The sequence below is a fragment of the Rana temporaria genome (assembly GCF_905171775.1).
Source record: "Rana temporaria chromosome 7 unlocalized genomic scaffold, aRanTem1.1 chr7a, whole genome shotgun sequence".
In the NCBI taxonomy this organism is placed as follows: domain Eukaryota; kingdom Metazoa; phylum Chordata; class Amphibia; order Anura; family Ranidae; genus Rana; species Rana temporaria.
Window position 1 is genome coordinate 41,505 of NW_024404468.1, and position 20,101 is coordinate 61,605.

Consider the following 20,101-nt stretch of genomic DNA (forward strand, 5'->3'; position numbering starts at 1 on the left):
TGCGTGTTAAATTGCGGCGGCGTAGCGTAAATCACCCGGTGCAAGCCCGCCTAATTCAAATTAGGCGGGTCGGGGGCGTGTAACAATTAAGCGCGTTCCCGCGCCGAACGTACTGCGCATGCGCCGTCCGAAAAATATCCCAGGGTGCATTGCTCCAAATGACGTCGCAAGGACGTCATTGGTTTAGACGTGAACGTAAATGGCGTCCAGCCCCATTCACGGACGACTTAAGCAAACAACGTAAATTTATAAATGTTGACGCGGAAACGACGGCCATACTTAACATTGGTTGCCCCTCATATAGCAGGGGCAACTTTACGCCGGAAAAACCTAACGTCGTAATTTCACTGCGTCAGCCGCGCGTACGTTCGGGAATTTGCGTATCTAGCTAATTTGCATATTTAACGGGGAAAACGATGGAGGCGCCACCTAGCGGACAAAAAAAAAATTGCATTTAAGATCCGACAGCGTAAGAGCCTTACACCTGTCGGATCTAATGGATATCTATGCGTAACTGATTCTATGAATCAGGCGCATAGATACAACGGCCCAGATTAGGACTTACGATGGCGTTGCGCCGTCGTAAGCCCCTTTTTTTTTACAATGTTTTATTTTTTAAGGGAGGGGGGATGGACAGTGTCAGCGTGTTTTTTATTTTATTTTTTATAATTTTTTACAATAATTTTTTTTATTATTTATTGCAATTCTTTTTTTTATCAGCCCTGTTGGGGGGCTTTGGTGAGAGATCAGGGGTCAGGAAGGGGGCGTGTCCTTTGCCTATATAGACATGTATTAGTCTCACACAACACAGGGGGGCGGTGATCTTGAAATGTAAATATTTTCATGATGATGATGAAGGAGAATCAATCGCTGAAAAGTAAAAAGATCACGGGGAGGAATTTCCTAAAACTGAAGCAGACGGGATCTGGAGCCGCTGTGCATCATGGCCAGGGCCATCTTTAAGGCAGGGGGCAAAAGAGGCAGCTGCCCTGGGCCCTGTCATTGTTGTGGGGCTCAAAGCAGCTGCCTCATACTTGCCGGCTATCCCAGTTTAAATTACCTTGTCCCTTGAAGTTTTAGTCCTGTGCTGTGTCCTGATATATCTGTGTGAAGTGCTGCTACTGATGCTGTCCAGCTCTGCCCTATTGTTGTGTACAGATGACTCACCTGCAGACCCTGTGTTTACATGTAAATAACCGTCATTCATATGTAAATTATGGGACTATTCATATGTAAATGATGTGATCATTCATATGTAAACAAGAGGATCATTCATGTGTAAATGAGGGAACTATACATATGTAAATGATGGGCTCGTTCATATGTAAATGAGGGGATTCTTCATATGTAAATGAGGGAATCATTCATATGTAAATTAGGGGATTCTTCTTATGTAAATGAGGGAATCGTTCATATGTAAATTAGGGGATCGTTCATATGCAAATGAGTGAATCATTCATATGTAAATGATGGATCTATTCATATGTAAATATGGGGACCATTCATATGTAAATGATGGGATCATTCATATGTAAATGATGAAACAATTCATATGTAAATGATGTGATCATTCATATGTAAACAAGAGGATCATGCATGTGTAAATGAGGGGATTATTCATATATAAATGAGGGGATCATTCATATGTAAATGAGGGGATCATTCATATGTAAACAAGAGGATCATGCATGTGTAAATGAGGGGATTATTCATATATAAATGAGGGGATCATTCATATGTAAATGAGGGGATCATTCATATGTAAATTAGGGGATTCTTCATATGTAAATGAGGGAATCATTCATATGTAAATTAGGGGACAGTTCATATGTAGATGAGAGAACTATTCATATGTAAATGAGGGGGCCGTTCATATGTAAACACGGGGACTATTCATATGTAAATGATGTGATCTTATATATGAAAATGAGGGGACTATTCATATGTAAATTATGGGATCATGCATATGTAAATGAGGGAACTATTCATATGTAAATTATGTGATCATACGTATGTAAATGAAGGGATCATTCAAATGTAAACAAGAGGATCATTCATGTGTAAATGAGGGAACTAGTAATATGTAAATGATTGACGCATTCATATGTAAATGAGGGGATCATTCATATGTAAATTAGGGGATCATTCATATGTAAATGGGGGAACTATTCATATGTGAATTATGGGGTCATGCATATGTAAATGAGGGAACTATTCATATGTAAATGAAGGGATCATTCATATGTAGATGAGGGAACTATTCATATGTAAATTATGTGATCATTCATATGTATATCAGGCCCCTCTGCAGTGAAGAGATGATGTGCTGTAACCTCTAGCAACCAATCAGTGAGCAGTATTACTGAACAGTAATCTCTAGCAACCAATCAACAAGAAGAAATCATGTGCTGTAACCTCCAGCAACTAATCAGTGAGCCTTTGTGATATGCTGTAACCTCTGGCAACCAATTGCAATCACTGCCTGATCTGATACAGTAAACTTATTTTACATCTAGCTGATCTATTTATTGTATGTTTCAGAGTGGTGAGCAAAATTGCATGGGGGAGGGGGCAGGGTCCAATCAACATTAAAGACGCCCCTGATCATGGCAACCAATCAGCTTCCATCTCCAGCGTGTTCAGTTAAGCTTTGACAATGAAAGATGGAAGCTGATTGGTCGCCGTGAGCAGCGGCTCTTTTTTTGATGAAATTCTCTTATGATACATCGGAGGTCAGACGGGTTCATTGGGGGGGAGGGGGAGGGGGGTCTTGTTTTTTTTTTTCAATGCATTGCGGAACGGAGAGACGTCAGCGGAGCAAAGAGCAGCGATAACGTCCGCAAATATTTGTCACCCCAGCGTCCAAAATTCCCCCGCCGCTGGTTAATGATCTGCCTGGGAACCGTCCAACCGCTCAGGGATCCCACAAGCCCCGCCCACTCTCAGGGGCCGTCCTTTATCTAGACGGAGACTCACCTCCTCATAGAAGGTAATCGATCGGTTTGGGAAGAACGATTCTTCATGAATCCATGCTGATTACTGCTAATGATCCCGTTCTCATTACTATTATCTTCTTTATAATCCCTTATCACCCCCTCCAAGAGCTTACATACTATTGGTGTTAGGCTGACTGCTCTGTAATTCTCTTACCCCCCCCCCCAGTACAAATCATCAGCCCCTGTTCTCCCCCTCCCTGCACATATCTCCCCCCTCTCAGCATAAATCCCCCCAAACTCCTCCTTCTTATATCAATTTTCTTACCTCTCCCCTCTCCCAGTACAAATCACCCCCTCCAAGAGCTTACATACTATTGATGTTAGACTGACTGATCTGTAATTCTCTTACCCCCCCAGTACAAATTATCATCCCCTGTTCTCCCCCTCCCTGTACAGATCTCCCCCTCTCAGCATAAATCCCCCCCAAACTCCTCCTTCTTATATACATTTTCTTACCCCCCCTCAGTACAAATCACCCCCTCCAAGAGCTTACATACTATTGATGTTAGACTGACTGGTCTGTAATTCTCTTACTCCCCCAGTACAAATTATCATCCCCTGTTCTCCCCCTCCCTGTACAGATCTCCCCCTCTCAGCATAAATCCCCCCCAAACTCCTCCTTCTTATATAAATTTTCTTACCCCCCCTCAGTACAAATCACCCCCTCCAAGAGCTTACATACTATTGATGTTAGACTGACTGGTCTGTAATTCTCTTACTCCCCCAGTACAAATCATCATCCCCTGTTCTCCCCTCCCTGTACAGATCTCCCCATCTCAGCATAAACCCCCCCCCCCAAACTCCTCCTTCTTATATACATTTTCTTACCCCCCCTCAGTACAAATCACCCCCTCCAAGAGCTTACATACTATTGATGTTAGACTGACTGCTCTTAAATTCTTTTAACCCCCCCCAGTACAAATCATCATCCCCTGTTCTCCCCCTCCCTACACAGATCTCCCCCCTCTCAGCATAAATCCCCCCAACCTCCTCCTTCTTATATACATTTTCTTACCCCCCCCCTGCCTCAGTACAAATCTCCCCCTCCAAGAGCTTACATACTATTGATGTTAGGCTGACTGCTCTGTAATTCCCAGGGGTGGATTTTGGGCCCTTTTTTAAATATTGGTGCTACATTGGCTTTTCTCCAATCAGCTCATACCATTCCAGTCAGTAAAAATTAGGAACAATGGTCTGGCAATAACTTGACTAAGGACCCTCGGGTGCAAGCCATACACCGGGCTCAGAGGTAAAATAAATAATTAAAATGAAGAATAATAAGCCCCATTTTTTTTTCATGACTGAGGATGGGGGCTGGGATGGTTTCAGGAAGCTATGTACAGCCCCCTCCCTCCAGCCCTGATCTGCCCGCATTGCATAGAGAAGCACAGGGACCCAGTGATGACATCATTGGGTCTTTATTAAGGTATGTAATGGAAACATCATAGATTTTATTTAATGATGCCATTAGCATGTTGATGACGGGGAGGGGAGGGGGAATCCAGGGAAAATATAAGCAAATTATACTTCAGTCTGATAGGAGATCTCATTTATGAAGGTGATTCCATTCTTGTCACATGAAAAATATTTGTCTGTGTCTTTCAATTAGACATTTGAATGGACCCGTCCCCCTCCCCCGACCCCTCCCTCCCCCCCCCACCACCACATATACACCCCCCAGGGAGGAGCCGCGGGAAAAGTCCCAAAAACATTCCATCTGTAGACCTTGTACAGAGGATCTGCTGGAGGGAGGACCACAGGAGGGTGAGCGGGGGGGAGGGGTGGGAGGTACAAGGACACTCTGGAGGGGAACAGGGACATCGGAGTCTCATTCACCTACAACACCCACCGACTGACTCCCTGATATTCCCTCATTGGAGCCCATTTACTAAAGTGAGATCGGAAGAAGCGAGATAACTCATTAGGGTAAGTCTATGTCTGCAGTCTCTGATCATCTCCTGTATTATGTCTGCAGTCTCTGATCATCTCCTGTACTATGTCTGCAGTCTCTGATCATCTCCTGTATCATGTCTGCAGTCTCTGACCATCTCCTGTACTATGTCTGCAGTCTCTGACCATCTCCTGTATTATGTCTGCAGTCTCTGATCATCTCCTGTATTATGTCTGCAGTCTCTGACCATCTCCTGTACTATGTCTGCAGTCTCTGACCATCTCCTGTATTATGTCTGCAGTCTCTGACCATCTCCTGTACTATGTCTGCAGTCTCTGACCATCTCCTGTATTATGTCTGCAGTCTCTGATCATCTCCTGTATTATGTCTGCAGTCTCTGACCATCTCCTGTATTATGTCTGCAGTCTCTGACCATCTCCTGTACTATGTCTGCAGTCTCTGATCATCTCCTGTACTATGTCTGCAGTCTCTGATCATCTCCTGTATTATGTCTGCAGTCTCTGATCATCTCCTGTATTATGTCTGCAGTCTCTGATCATCTCCTGTACTGTGTCTGCAGTCTCTGATCATCTCCTGTATTATGTCTGCAGTCTCTGATCATCTCCTGTACTATGTCTGCAGTCTCTGACCATCTCCTGTATTATGTCTGCAGTCTCTGATCATCTCCTGTATTATGTCTGCAGTCTCTGACCATCTCCTGTATTATGTCTGCAGTCTCTGACCATCTCCTGTACTATGTCTGCAGTCTCTGATCATCTCCTGTACTATGTCTGCAGTCTCTGATCATCTCCTGTACTATGTCTGCAGTCTCTGATCATCTCCTGTATTATGTCTGCAGTCTCTGATCATCTCCTGTACTGTGTCTGCAGTCTCTGATCATCTCCTGTATTATGTCTGCAGTCTCTGATCATCTCCTGTACTATGTCTGCAGTCTCTGACCATCTCCTGTATTATGTCTGCAGTCTCTGATCATCTCCTGTATTATGTCTGCAGTCTCTGATCATCTCCTGTACCATGTCTGCAGTCTCTGATCATCTCCTGTATTATGTCTGCAGTCTCTGACCATCTCCTGTACTATGTCTGCAGTCTCTGACCGTCTCCTGTATTATGTCTGCAGTCTCTGATCATCTCCTGTACTATGTCTGCAGTCTCTGACCGTCTCCTGTGGCTCTCTGTGTACCGTGGTTGAGTGTCTCGCAGTCACCTGTCATAGACGAGAAAGTCGTCCTTATTTCCATTCAGAATCTCCCACACATCCTCCTGATTGGCTCGTTGCTCGTATACGGGGATCCCCGCGGGCGCCTGAGCTGCCAGTTTGGGGTGCAGGAGCCGGGAGAGGGAGCTCTGGTCATTGACAATGATGTAGCTGATGTTGCTCAGCCCCTGATTGGCCAGCTTGTCGCGGAGCGGCCCCATGCTGAAAGAAACATTGAAAATCGTTACAAACATTCTTCTCATCTGCTACAAAATCACCTTCTCTGATTGGATGAGGTGGCAGTGACATCACAATCTCCATCTCATCCAATCAGAGAACGCCTCTGAGAAAACGTAACTTATAACTGATGACCTGTAAATGCCATGTTTTGAAGGACTGATGACAACCTTCTCTTGTTGCAGGGATGGTGGGAACCCCTCATAATGGGGCACAGGGATGGTGGGAACCCCTCATAATGGGGCACAGGGATGGTGGGAACCCCTCATAATGGGGCACAGGGATGGTGGGAACCCCTCTTAATGGGGCACAGGGATGGTGGGAACCCCTCATAATGGGGCACAGGGATGGTGGGAACCCCTCTTAATGGGGCACAGGGATGGTGGGAACCCCTCATAATGGGGCACAGGGATGGTGGGAACCCCTCATAATGGGCACAGGGATGGTGGGAACCCCTCTTAATGGGGCACAGGGATGGTGGGAACCCCTCATAATGGGGCACAGGGATGGTGGGAACCCCTCATAATGGGGCACAGGGATGGTGGGAACCCCTCATAATGGGCACAGGGATGGTGGGAACCCCTCATAATGGGCACAGGGATGGTGGGAACCCCTCATAATGGGGCACAGGGATGGTGGGAACCCCTCATAATGGGCACAGGGGTGGTGGGAACCCCTCATAATGGGCACAGGGGTGGTGGGAACCCCTCATAATGGGGCACAGGGGTGGTGGGAACCCCTCATAATGGGCACAGGGATGGTGGGAACCCCTCTTAATGGGGCACAGGGATGGTGGGAACCCCTCATAATGGGGCACAGGGATGGTGGGAACCCCTCATAATGGGCACAGGGATGGTGGGAACCCCTCATAATGGGGCACAGGGATGGTGGGAACCCCTCATAATGGGCACAGGGATGGTGGGAACCCCTCATAATGGGCACAGTGATGGTGGGAACCCCTCATAATGGGCACAGTGATGGTGGGAACCCCTCATAATGGGCACAGGGATGGTGGGAACCCCTCATAATGGGCACAGGGATGGTGGGAACCCCTCATAATGGGCACAGGGATGGTGGGAACCCCTCATAATGGGCACAGGGATAGTGGGAACCCCTCATAATGGGCACAGGGATGGTGGGAACCCCTCATAATGGGGCACAGCGGGTGTACAGACCCAGGAACTCAGCACAGGGATGGTGGGAACCCCTCATAATGGGGCACAGGGATGGTGGGAACCCCTCATAATGGGGCACAGGGATGGTGGGAACCCCTCATAATGGGCACAGGGATGGTGGGAACTCCTCATAATGGGCACAGGGATGGTGGGAACCCCTCATAATGGGCACAGGGATGGTGGGAACCCCTCATAATGGGCACAGGGATGGTGGGAACCCCTCATAATGGGCACAGGGATGGTGGGAACTCCTCATAATGGGCACAGGGATGGTGGGAACCCCTCATAATGGGCACAGGGATGGTGGGAACCCCTCATAATGGGCACAGGGATGGTGGGAACCCCTCATAATGGGGCACAGGGATGGTGGGAACCCCTCATAATGGGGCACAGGGATGGTGGGAACCCCTCATAATGGGGCACAGGGATGGTGGGAACCCCTCTGATGGGCACAGGGATGGTGGGAACCCCTCATAATGGGCACAGGGATGGTGGGAACCCCTCATAATGGGCACAGGGATGGTGGGAACCCCTCATAATGGGGCACAGGGATGGTGGGAACCCCTCTGATGACAACGCTCTCTTGTTGCAGGGATGGACGGATCGTCTCTTTTTCTCGTCGCCCTTCTGGGTCTCTCCGGTTCGGTTTCCTCAGCAGACAATCAGACGAGGATCTGTAAGGCGGCCCCCCATTGGACGATCGGCAGTGAGGTGCCCATGCTGCTTTCCCACGGACAGGTGACGGTGGTCGCTCTCCTACAGGCCAGTTGTGGCTTCTGCCTCGTTCAGGCTGCAAAGTACGTCTCATAAGGGGAGCGGGGGAGGGGGTGGGAGGGATTTGTGCTGGGAGGGGGTTGTTCTAAGAGGATGGATTTGTGCCACAAGGGTAGATTGGGGGGGTTGATTTGCACTGGGAGGGGGATTTAAACTAGGAGGGGGATTTTAGGGGATTTGTAAGGGAGTAGGAATTTGTGCTAGGGGGGGATATTTGTACTAGGAAGGGGATTTATACTTGGAGGGGGAATTGGGGGAGAGGATACGTATTAGGAGTAGGGATTTGTGGGGAAGGTGAAGACAGAAGTGGGGATTTGTACTAGGAGTGGGGATTGGGGGAGAGGATTTATGCCAGGAGGGTGGATTGGGGGGAGATTTGTACTAGGGGGGGGGATTTGAGTGGATTTGTGCTAGTAGGGGGATTTGGGAGGGGGGGTTTATTTGCACTGGGAGGGGGATTTGGGAGGGGGAAGTTATGGAGATGGGAGAGGAATTTGAGGGGATTTGTGCTAGGAGGGGGATTGGGGGGGGGGGGGGGTTGTACTGGGAGGGAGGATTTGGGGAGAGGATTTGTATTAGGAGTAGGGATTTGTGGGGAAGGTGAAGCTAGAAGTGGGGATTCTAGAGGTGGGGACTAGGGGGGGGAAGATTTATACTGGATGGGGGATTTGTACTAGGAGTGGGGATTTGGGAGAGAGGATTTATGCCAGGAGGGTGGATTGGGGGGAGATTTGTACTAGGGGGGGGGATTTGTATAGAAGACGCATTTACAGGTCATCAGTTATAAGTTACGTTTCTCTCAAGGATCGCAGAGGCGTTCTCTGATTGGATGAGATGGAGATTGTGATGTCACTGCCACCTCATCCAATCAGAGAAGGTGATTTTGTAGCAGATGAGAAGAATGTTTGTAACGATTTTCGATGTTTCTTTCAGCATGGGGCCGCTCCGCGACAAGCTGGCCAATCAGGGGCTGAGCAACATCAGCTACATCATTGTCAATGACCAGAGCTCCCTCTCCCGGCTCCTGCACCCCAAACTGGCAGCTCAGGCGCCCGCGGGGATCCCCGTATACGAGCAACGAGCCAATCAGGAGGATGTGTGGGAGATTCTGAATGGAAATAAGGACGACTTCCTCGTCTATGACAGGTGACTGCGAGACACTCAACCACGGTACACACAGAGGCACAGGAGATGATCAGAGACTGCAGACATAATACAGGAGACGGTCAGAGACTGCAGACATAGTACAGGAGATGGTCAGAGACTGCAGACATAGTACAGGAGATGATCAGAGACTGCAGACATAATACAGGAGACGATCAGAGACTGCAGACATGGTACAGAAGACAGTCAGAGACTGCAGACATAATACAGGAGATGATCAGAGACTGCAGACATAATACAGGAGATGATCAGAGACTGCAGACATAGTACAGGAGATGATCAGAGACTGCAGACATAATACAGGAGATGATCAGAGACTGCAGACATAATACAGGAGATGATCAGAGACTGCAGACATAGTACAGGAGATGACCAGAGACTGCAGACATGATACAGGAGATGATCAGAGACTGCAGATATAATACAGGAGATGATCAGAGACTGCAGACATAGTACAGGAGATGATCAGAGACTGCAGACATAGTACAGGAGATGGTCAGAGACTGCAGACATAGTACAGGAGATGGTCAGAGACTGCAGACATGATACAGGAGACGGTCAGAGACTGCAGACATAATACAGGAGATGGTCAGAGACTGCAGACATAGTACAGGAGATGATCAGAGACTGCAGACATAGTACAGGAGATGGTCAGAGACTGCAGACATAGTACAGGAGATGATCAGAGACTGCAGACATAATACAGGAGATGGTCAGAGACTGCAGACATAGTACAGGAGATGGTCAGAGACTGCAGACATAGTACAGGAGATGATCAGAGACTGCAGACATAATACAGGAGATGATCAGAGACTGCAGACATAGTACAGGAGATGATCAGAGACTGCAGACATGATACAGGAGATGGTCAGAGACTGCAGACATAGTACAGGAGATGATCAGAGACTGCAGACATAGTACAGGAGATGATCAGAGACTGCAGACATGATACAGGAGATGATCAGAGACTGCAGACATAATACAGGAGATGATCAGAGACTGCAGACATAGTACAGGAGATGATCAGAGACTGCAGACATAATACAGGAGATGAGCAGAGACTGCAGACATACTACAGGAGATGGTCAGAGACTGCAGACATAATACAGGAGATGGTCAGAGACTGCAGACATAATACAGGAGATGATCAGAGACTGCAGACATAATACAGGAGATGATCAGAGACTGCAGACATAATACAGGAGATGATCAGAGACTGCAGACATATTACAGGAGATGGTCAGAGACTGCAGACATAATACAGGAGATGATCAGAGACTGCAGACATAGTACAGGAGATGATCAGAGACTGCAGACATAATACAGGAGATGAGCAGAGACTGCAGACATAATACAGGAGATGGTCAGAGACTGCAGACATGATACAGGAGATGGTCAGAGACTGCAGACATAATACAGGAGATGGTCAGAGACTGCAGACATGATACAGGAGATGGTCAGAGACTGCTTGTCTCAGGAAAGTGCTCAAGAAGCAATATGGGACAAACTACTCCATGTACAACATTGGTCCCATAGAGGACAGAACAGTAAAGAATAGTGTAGTGATAGATCTTCTTTAATAGGTTGAATTTCTTGGATTATCGGCTCCATCTAGTGGCCATAATGCAGTTTTCTTTTTTCTAAAATACCTCAATCATGATAATACCGCATTATGACCACTAGATGGAGCTGATAGTCCTAGGAAATCAGCATAGGAAGTAAAACATGGTGAGATTTTGCGATGGCTCGGGATTCGCGGTTCCAGAAATGAATTTCTTCTCTTCTGCCCCCAGGTGTGGACGCCTCACCTTTCATATCCGGCTGCCTTACAGCTACCTCCACTTCCCCTTTGTAGAGGCCGCCATTAACACCACTTACTATGAGGACTATTGTCAGAACTGCAGCTTCTACGCCAATGTCACCTGGGACGCCAAGGTAACCGCAAACGTGCCGCCCCCTCTGGGGGGCGGAGCATTCCTTCTCACAGGATGATATCAGCCAACTAATCATTGGAAATATGTGCAAACAAAATACTACTACTGCATAAAAAAATATCAGCACCTTCAAAAAACTTTATTAGTACACATTGTCAGAACACAAATCTCCCCTGGATCCTCCCATGCATTTCACCCAAGGCCTTCAACCTGATTTCCAGGCTCCCCTTCAGTCTTGCACAGGTGTAGAGGCTCCTCCTCTTTCAGTCTTTCACAGGTGTAGCGGCTCCTCCCCTTCAGCCTTGCACAGGTGTAGAGGCTCCTCCCCCTTCAGTCTTGCACAGGTGTAGTGGCTCCTCCCCCTTCAGTCTTGCACAGGTGTAGTGGCTCCTCCCCTTCAGTCTTGCACAGGTGTAGTGGCTCCTCCCCCTTCAGTCTCGCACAGGTGTAGCGGCTCCTCCCCCTTCAGTCTCGCACAGGTGTAGCGGCTCCTCCCCCTTCAGTCTCGCATGGGTGTAGCGGCTCCTCCCCTTCAGTCTTGCACATGTGTAGCAGCTCCTCCCCCTTCAGTCTTGCACAGGTGTAATAGCTCCTACCCCTTCAGTCTTGCACAGCTGTAGCGGCTCCTCCCCCTTCAGTCTTGCACAGGTGTAGCGGCTCCTCCCCCTTCAGTCTTGCACAGGTGTAGCAGCTCCTCCCCCTTCAGTCTCGCACAGGTGTACAGCTCCTCCCCTTCAGTCTCGCACAGGTGTAGAGGCTCCTCCCCCATCAGTCTTGCACAGGTGTAGCGGCTCCTCCCCCTTCAGTCTCGCACAGGTGTAGAGGCTCCTCCCCCATCAGTCTTGCACAGGTGTAGCGGCTCCTCCCCCTTCAGTCTTGCACAGGTGTAGAGGCTCCTCCCCTTCAGTCTCGCACAGGTGTAGCGGCTCCTCCCCCTTCAGTCTTGCACAGGTGTAGCAGCTCCTCCCCCTTCAGTCTCGCACAGGTGTAGCGGCTCCTCCCCCTTCAGTCTTGCACAGGTGTAGCGGCTCCTCCCCCTTCAGTCTCGCACAGGTGTAGCGGCTCCTCCCCCTTCAGTCTCGCACAGGTGTAGCGGCTCCTCCCCTCCACTTTTGCACATGTGTAGCAGCTCCTCCCCCTTCAGTCTCGCACAGGTGTAGCGGCTCCTCCCCTTCAGTCTCGCACAGGTGTAATAGCTCCTCCCCCTTCAGTCTCGCACAGGTGTACCGGCTCCTCCCCCTTCAGTATTGCACAGGTGTAGCGGCTCCACCCCCTTCAGTCTCGCACAGGTGTAATAGCTCCTCAGGGGGTGTTGGTGTTAGAGGGGGATGGAGGCAGGGGACGATAGAGGCAGGGGGTGATTGGAGGCAGGGGGTGTTGGTGGCACCGCAGAGGGGGATGGTGGCATCGCAGAGGGTGGGGGGGTGGAGACAGAGATTGTGGCACCGCAGAGGGGGGTGAAGGCAGGGGGTGTTGGTGGCAGAGGGGGATGGGGGCAGGGGGTGTTGGTGGCAGAGGGGGATGGGGGCAGGGGGTGTTGGTGGCAGAGGGGGATGGGGGCAGGGGGTGTTGGTGGCAGAGGGGGATGGAGGCAGGGGGTGTTGGTGGCAGAGGGTGTTGGTGGCAGAGGGGGGTGAAGGCAGGGGGTGTTGGTGGCAGAGGGGGGTGAAGGCAGGGGGTGTTGGTGGCAGAGGGGGATGGGGGCAGGGGGTGTTGGTGGCAGAAGGGGATGGGGGCAGGGGGTGTTGGTGGCAGAGGGGGGTGAAGGCAGGGGGTGTTGGTGGCAGAGGGGGATGGGGGCAGGGGGTGTTGGTGGCAGAGGGGGGTGAAGGCAGGGGGTGTTGGTGGCAGAGGGGGGTGAAGGCAGGGGGTGTTGGTGGCAGAGGGGGGTGAAGGCAGTGGGTGTTGGTGGCAGAGGGGGATGGGGGCAGGGGGTGTTGGTGGCAGAAGGGGATGGGGCCAGGGGGTGTTGGTGGCAGAGGGGGGTGAAGGCAGGGGGTGTTGGTGGCAGAGGGGGATGGGGGCAGGGGGTGATGTGACTAAATAATTTGCCCTTATTATATCGAAAATACCAAAAATCTGTTTTTTTACCCCCCATCACATTGCTGTTTGCCCGGCGTACTTGTTTGGAGCCTAAATACTGAAATTTGCACCTAAAGATGTAATTTTGTAACTTTTGTGAAATGCCAGTAAAAACGCGGCTGCGCCAGTAAATTTCGGGTGTCGCGCCGGTAAATTTCAATCTGGTAGGTTGGCAACACTGGCGCCATATTTGACGGCATTTTCCGCTTCTCTTGTCTCTCTCAGCAGAGTGAAGCTTCCCCTAAAAATCGCACGGGGGAGGGGGAGAAGACGGAAGCGCCGGGAAAAGATAAACCAACAAGCAAGGAAGACGATAAATCCGGTGACCGTCACCCGCACAGCAAGGGCCCCGGGACCGGCGGCGGGCACCGGCCTCACCATCCAACCAATCAGGAAGAAGATATTGACAATAAAGCCCATCGCCCAATCAAATCCAAAGGAAAAGCGGGCGAAAGGTCTAATCATCCAACCCACAATCACGGACCATAATCCTTTGCACCTCCATATTGGCCCATTGAACCCCTTCTCATGGAGCGATGTTTGCGTCCCTGCTCGGGGGTTATTAATTCTACGATCTCTCTGTCACTATGAAGAATTCATCCATTGTTTTCTTTTGGGGGGGGGGGGGGGGGCTTTCCTTTGGTGATATTGTATTGCAAAAATAATTCTATTTTCTATGGATAAAAATACATTGTGACAGTGAGGTCCCTTTCATTTATTACCGGTATTTATATACCGCCCACAATCTACACATCGGTCCCTCCCCCGAGGGGAGCTTACAATCTATAGTCCTTATCTCACATACATACCTAGATGCAGGGCCGCCATCAGAGGGGTACAGGCAGTACACCTGTAAGGGGCCCAGAGGTCCCCAGGGCCCCGGATGGCAACCCCCCCTTTTTTTTATAGGTCCCCCTTGCTAGTAGTGGGTTGGACCCCCTTTATTAGGTCCCCCTTGCTAGTAGTGGGTTGGACCCCCTTTATTAGGTCCCCCTTGCTAGTAGCAGGTTGGACCCCCTTTATTAGGTCCTCCTTGCTAGTAGCGGGTTGGACCCCCTTTATTAGGTCCTCCTTGCTAGTAGAGGGTTGGACCCCCTTTATTAGGTCCCCCTTGCTAGTAGCGGGTTGGACCCCCCTTTATTAGGTCCCCCTTGCTAGTAGAGGGTTGGACCCCCTTTATTAGGTCCCCCTTGCTAGTAGCGGGTTTGACCCCCTTTATTAGGTCCCCCCTTGCTAGTAGCGAGTTGGACCCCCTTTATTAGGTCCCCCTTGCTAGTAGCGGGTTGGACCCCCTTTATTAGGTCCCCCTTGCTAGTAGTGGGTTGGACCCCCTTTATTAGGTCCTCCTTACTAGTAGAGGGTTGGACCCCCTTTATTAGGTCCCCCTTGCTAGTAGCGGGTTGGACCCCCTTTATTAGGTCCCCCTTGCTAGTAGAGGATTGGACCCCCTTTATTAGGTCCTCCTTACTAGTAGAGGGTTGGACCCCCTTTATTAGGTCCTCCTTGCTAGTAGCGGGTTGGACCCCCTTTATTAGGTCCTCCTTGCTAGTAGTGGGTTGGACCCCCTTTATTAGGTCCCCCTTGCTAGTAGTGGGTTGGACCCCCTTTATTAGGTCCCCCTTGCTAGTAGCGGGTTGGACCCCCTTTATTAGATCCCCCATGCTAGTAGCGGGTTGGACCCCCTTTATTAGGTCCCCCTTGCTAGTAGCGGGTTGGACCCCCTTTATTAGGTCCCCCTTGCTAGTAGCGGGTTGGACCCCCTTTATTAGGTCCCCCTTGCTAGTAGAGGGTTGGACCCCCTTTATTAGGTCCCCCTTGCTAGTAGCGGGTTGGACCCCCTTTATTAGATCCCCCTTGCTAGTAGCGGGTTGGACCCCCTTTATTAGGTCCCCCTTGCTAGTAGCGGGTTGGACCCCCTTTATTAGGACCCCCTTGTTAGTAGCGGGTTGGACCCCCTTTATTAGGTCCCCCTTGCTAGTAGCGGGTTGGACCCCCTTTATTAGGTCCCCCTTGCTAGTAGCGGGTTGGACCCCCTTTATTAGATCCCCCTTGCTAGTAGCGGGTTGGACCCCCTTTATTAGGTCCCCCTTGCTAGTAGCGGGTTGGACCCCCTTTATTAGGTCCCCATTGCTAGTAGGGGAACCACACCATACAATCGCTGCCTCCAGGTGAGGGAATGGACACACACACCATACAATCGCTGCTTCCAGGTGAGGGAATGGACACACATACCATACAATCGCTGCTTCCAGGTGAGGGAATGGACACACACACCATACAATCGCTGCCTCCAGGTGAGGGAATGGACACACACACCATACAATCGCTGCTTCCAGGTGAGGGAATGGACACACATACCATACAATCGCTGCTTCCAGGTGAGGGAATGGACACACACACCATACAATCGCTGCCTCCAGGTGAGGGAATGGACACACACACCATACAATCGTTGCCTCCAGGTAAGGGAATGGACACACACACCATACAATCGCTGCCTCCAGGTAAGGGAATGGACACACACACCATACAATCATTGCCTCCAGGTAAGGGAATGGACACACACACCATACAATCGCTGCCTCCAGGTGAGGGAATGGACACACACACACCATACAATCGCTGCCTCCAGGTGAGGGAATGGACACACATACCATACAATCGCTGCCTCCAGGTGAGGGAATGGACACACATACCATACAATCGCTGCCTCCAGGTGAGGGAATGGACACACACACCATACAATCGCTGCCTCCAGGTAAGGGAATGGACACACACACCATACAATCGTTGCCTCCAGGTAAGGGAATGGACACACACATACCATACAATCGTTGCCTCCAGGTGAGGGAATGGACACACACACACCATACAATCGCTGCCTCCAGGTGAGGGAATGGACACACACACCATACAATCGCTGCCTCCAGGTGAGGGAATGGACACACACACCATACAATCGCTGCCTCCAGGTGAGGGAATGGACACACACACCATACAATCGCTGCCTCCAGGTGAGGGAATGGACACACACACACCATACAATCGCTGCCTCCAGGTGAGGGAATGGACACACACACCATACAATCGTTGCCTCCAGGTAAGGGAATGGACACACACATACCATACAATCGTTGCCTCCAGGTGAGGGAATGGACACACACACCATACAATCGCTGCCTCCAGGTGAGGGAATGGACACACACACCATACAATCGCTGCCTCCAGGTGAGGGAATGGACACACACACCATACAATCGCTGCCTCCAGGTGAGGGAATGGACACACACACCATACAATCGCTGCCTCCAGGTGAGGGAATGGACACACACACCATACAATTTTAAGCTGCCTCTTCAATACACAGTAATACTTCTTTATGGCCACAAGATGTCCTCAGTCCTCTAGATGGATACGGCGGCAGTTGTATACGGCACTCCCCTGAACATTGCAATGAATGGGCAGCACCTGAAAAGCGATTCGGGAAGCGCGGCCACAACACGGGCGTCTTTAACTCCTTCCTTGGGATTAAAAGCGCCCCGCTAGTGGCCGAAAAGCGCCGCTAAAACAGCAGTAAAGTGCTGCTAATACAAGCGGCGCGTTCCTGCTAACGCACAGGCGGCCCCAGTGTTAAGGGGTTTTAAGGGTTTGGGCGAATTTGACAAGGAACAGATTATGATGTCACGGTCTCCAGTGGTCAGGACCGACCAAAAGGGGTCCAAGGAAGGAAAACCAGTGACAGGATCATGGGTGACCAAGGCTTGTTGATGGAGGTGAGGAGGGAAGGCTCATTGATGGAGGTGGGGAGGGAAGGATCATTGATGGAGGTGGGGAGGGAAGGATCATTGATGGAGGTGGGGAGGGAAGGCTCATTGATGGAGGTGGGGGAGGGAAGGATCATTGATGGAGGTGGGGGGAGGGAAGGATCATTGATGGGGGTGGGGAGGGAAGGCTCATTGATGGAGGTGGGGAGGGAAGGCTCATTGATGGAGGTGGGGGAAGGGAAGGCTTGTTGATGGAGGTGGGGGGAGGGAAGGCTCATTGATGGAGGTGTGGGGAGGGAAGGCTCATTGATGGAGGTGGGGGAGGGAAGGATCATTGATGGAGGTGGGGGGAGGGAAGGATCATTGATGGGGGTGGGGAGGGAAGGCTCATTGATGGAGGTGGGGAGGGAAGGCTCATTGATGGAGGTGGGGAGGAAAGGCTCATTGATGGAGGTGGGGAGGGAAGGCTCATTGATGGAGGTGGGGAGGGAAGGTTCATTGATGGAGGTGGGGAGGGAAGGATCATTGATGGAGGTGGGGGAGGGAAGGCTCATTGATGGAGGTGGGGAGGGAAGGCTCATTGATGGAGGTGAGGAGGGAAGGCTCATTGATGGAGGTGGGGAGGGAAGGATCATTGATGGAGGTGGGGAGGGAAGGTTCATTGATGGAGGTGGGGGAGGGAAGGCTCATTGATGGAGGTGGGGAGGGAAGGCTCATTGATGGAGGTGAGGAGGGAAGGCTCATTGATGGAGGTGGGGAGGGAAGGCTCATTGATGGAGGTGGGGGAGGGAAGGCTCATTGATGGAGGTGGGGAGGGAAGACTCATTGATGGAGGTGGGGAGGGAAGGCTCATTGATGGAGGTGGGGAGGGAAGGCTCATTGATGGAGGTGGGGGAGGGAAGGCTCATTGATGGAGGTGGGGAGGGAAGACTCATTGATGGAGGTGGGAGAGGGAAGGCTCATTGATGGAGGTGGGGAGGGAAGGCTCATTGATGGAGGTGTGGGGAGGGAAGGCTCATTGATGGAGGTGGGGAGAGGGAAGACTCATTGATGGAGGTGGGGGAGGGAAGGATCATTGATGGAGGTGGGGGGAGGGAAGGATCATTGATGGGGGTGGGGGAGGGAAGACTCATTGATGGAGGTGGGGAGGGAAGGGCTAATTGATGGAGGTGGGGAGGGAAGGATCATTGATGGAGGTGGGGGAGGGAAGGCTCATTGATGGAGGTGAGGAGGGAAGGCTCATTGATGGAGGTGGGGAAGGAAGGCTCATTGATGGAGGTGGGGAGGAAAGGCTCATTGATGGAGGTGGGGAGGGAAGGCTCATTGATGGAGGTGGGGAGGGAAGGCTCATTGATGGAGGTGGGGAGGGAAGGCTCATTGATGGAGGTGGGGGAGGGAAGGCTCATTGATGGAGGTGGGGAGGGAAGACTCATTGATGGAGGTGGGAGAGGGAAGGCTCATTGATGGAGGTGGGGAGGGAAGGCTCATTGATGGAGGTGGGAGAGGGAAGGCTCATTGATGGAGGTGGGGAGGGAAGGCTCATTGATGGAGGTGGGGAGGGAAGGATCATTGATGGAGGTGGGGAGGGAAGGTTCATTGATGGAGGTGGGGAGGGAAGGCTCATTGATGGAGGTGGGGAGGGAAGGCCCATTAATGGAGGTGGGGAGGGAAGACTCATTGATGGAGGTGGGGAGGGAAGACTCATTGATGGAGGTGGGGGGAGGGAAGGATCATTGATGGGGGTGGGGCGGGAAGGCTCATTGACGGAGGTGGGGAGGGAAGGCTCATTGATGGAGGTGTGGGGAGGGAAGGCTCATTGATGGAGGTGGGGAGGGAAGGATCATTGATGGAGGTGGGGGGAGGGAAGGATCATTGATGGGGGTGGGGGAGGGAAGACTCATTGATGGAGGTGGGGAGGGAAGGCTCATTGATGGAGGTGGGGAGGGAAGGCTCATTGATGGAGGTGGGGAGGAAAGGCTCATTGATGGAGGTGGGGAGGGAAGGCTCATTAATGGAGGTGGGGAGGGAAGGATCATTGATGGAGGTGGGGAGGGAAGGCTCATTGATGGAGGTGGGGAGGGAAGACTCATTGATGGAGGTGGGGAGGGAAGGCTCATTGATGGAGGTGGGGAGGGAAGGCTCATTGATGGAGGTGGGAGAGGGAAGGCTCATTGATGGAGGTGGGGAGGGAAGGCTCATTGATGGAGGTGGGGAGGGAAGACTCATTGGTGGAGGTGGGGAGGGAAGGCTCATTGATGGAGGTGGGGAGGGAAGGATCATTGATGGAGGTGGGGAGGGAAGGCTCATTGATGGAGGTGGGGAGGGAAGGATCATTAATGGAGGTGGGGAGGGAAGACTCATTGATGGAGGTGGGGAGGGAAGACTCATTGATGGAGGTGGGGGGAGGGAAGGATCATTGATGGGGGTGGGGCGGGAAGGCTCATTGACGGAGGTGGGGGAGGGAAGACTCATTGATGGAGGTGAGGAAGGAAGGCTCATTGATGGAGGTGGGGAGGGAAGGCTCATTGATGGAGGTGGGGAGGGAAGACTCATTGATGGAGGTGGGAGAGGGAAGGCTCATTGATGGAGGTGGGGAGGGAAGGCTCATTGATGGAGGTGGGGAGGGAAGGATTATTGATGGAGGTGAGGAGGGAAGGCTCATTGATGGAGGTGGGGAGGGAAGGTTCATTGATGGAGGTGTGGGGAGAGAAGGCTCATTGATGGAGGTGGGGAGGGAAGACTCAGTGATGGAGGTGGGGCGGGAAGGCTCATTGATGGAGGTGGGGATTGAAGGCTCATTGATGGAGGTGGGGGGAGGGAAGGCTCATTGATGAAGGTGGGGGAGGGAAGGCTCATTGATGGAGGTGG

At 51.3% G+C, this 20,101-nt stretch overlaps 1 protein-coding gene across 2 annotated transcripts; it reads left to right on the plus strand.

Moving 5' to 3' along the window:
• Positions 1 to 4,770: 4,770 nt before the first annotated feature.
• On the plus strand, positions 4,771 to 14,172 carry LOC120921871 (selenoprotein Pb-like). 2 transcript variants are annotated; one of them, XM_040334359.1, is made up of 5 exons: positions 4,771 to 4,922; positions 8,108 to 8,312; positions 9,223 to 9,435; positions 11,247 to 11,388; positions 13,698 to 14,172. In XM_040334359.1, exons 2-5 carry the CDS (start codon positions 8,110 to 8,112, stop codon positions 13,956 to 13,958), a joined length of 819 nt encoding a protein of 272 aa, XP_040190293.1. In that variant the 5' UTR covers positions 4,771 to 4,922; positions 8,108 to 8,109; the 3' UTR covers positions 13,959 to 14,172. The 2 variants fall into 2 exon arrangements, with proteins under 2 accessions (XP_040190293.1, XP_040190292.1); XM_040334358.1 differs by having other exon boundaries at positions 4,772 to 4,922; positions 13,695 to 14,172.
• The last annotated feature ends 5,929 nt before the right edge of the window (positions 14,173 to 20,101 follow it).

Excerpts from the sequence above, each read along its gene's own strand:
- LOC120921871 (XM_040334358.1), top strand. The coding sequence starts at position 8,110 with ATGGACGGATCGTCTCTTTTTCTCGTCGCCCTTCTGGGTCTCTCCGGT. Across the intron at positions 9,436-11,246 it reads GACTTCCTCGTCTATGACAG|GTGTGGACGCCTCACCTTTC; the intron begins GTGACTGCGAGA and ends TTCTGCCCCCAG. Across the intron at positions 11,389-13,694 it reads ATGTCACCTGGGACGCCAAG|CAGAGTGAAGCTTCCCCTAA; the intron begins GTAACCGCAAAC and ends TGTCTCTCTCAG.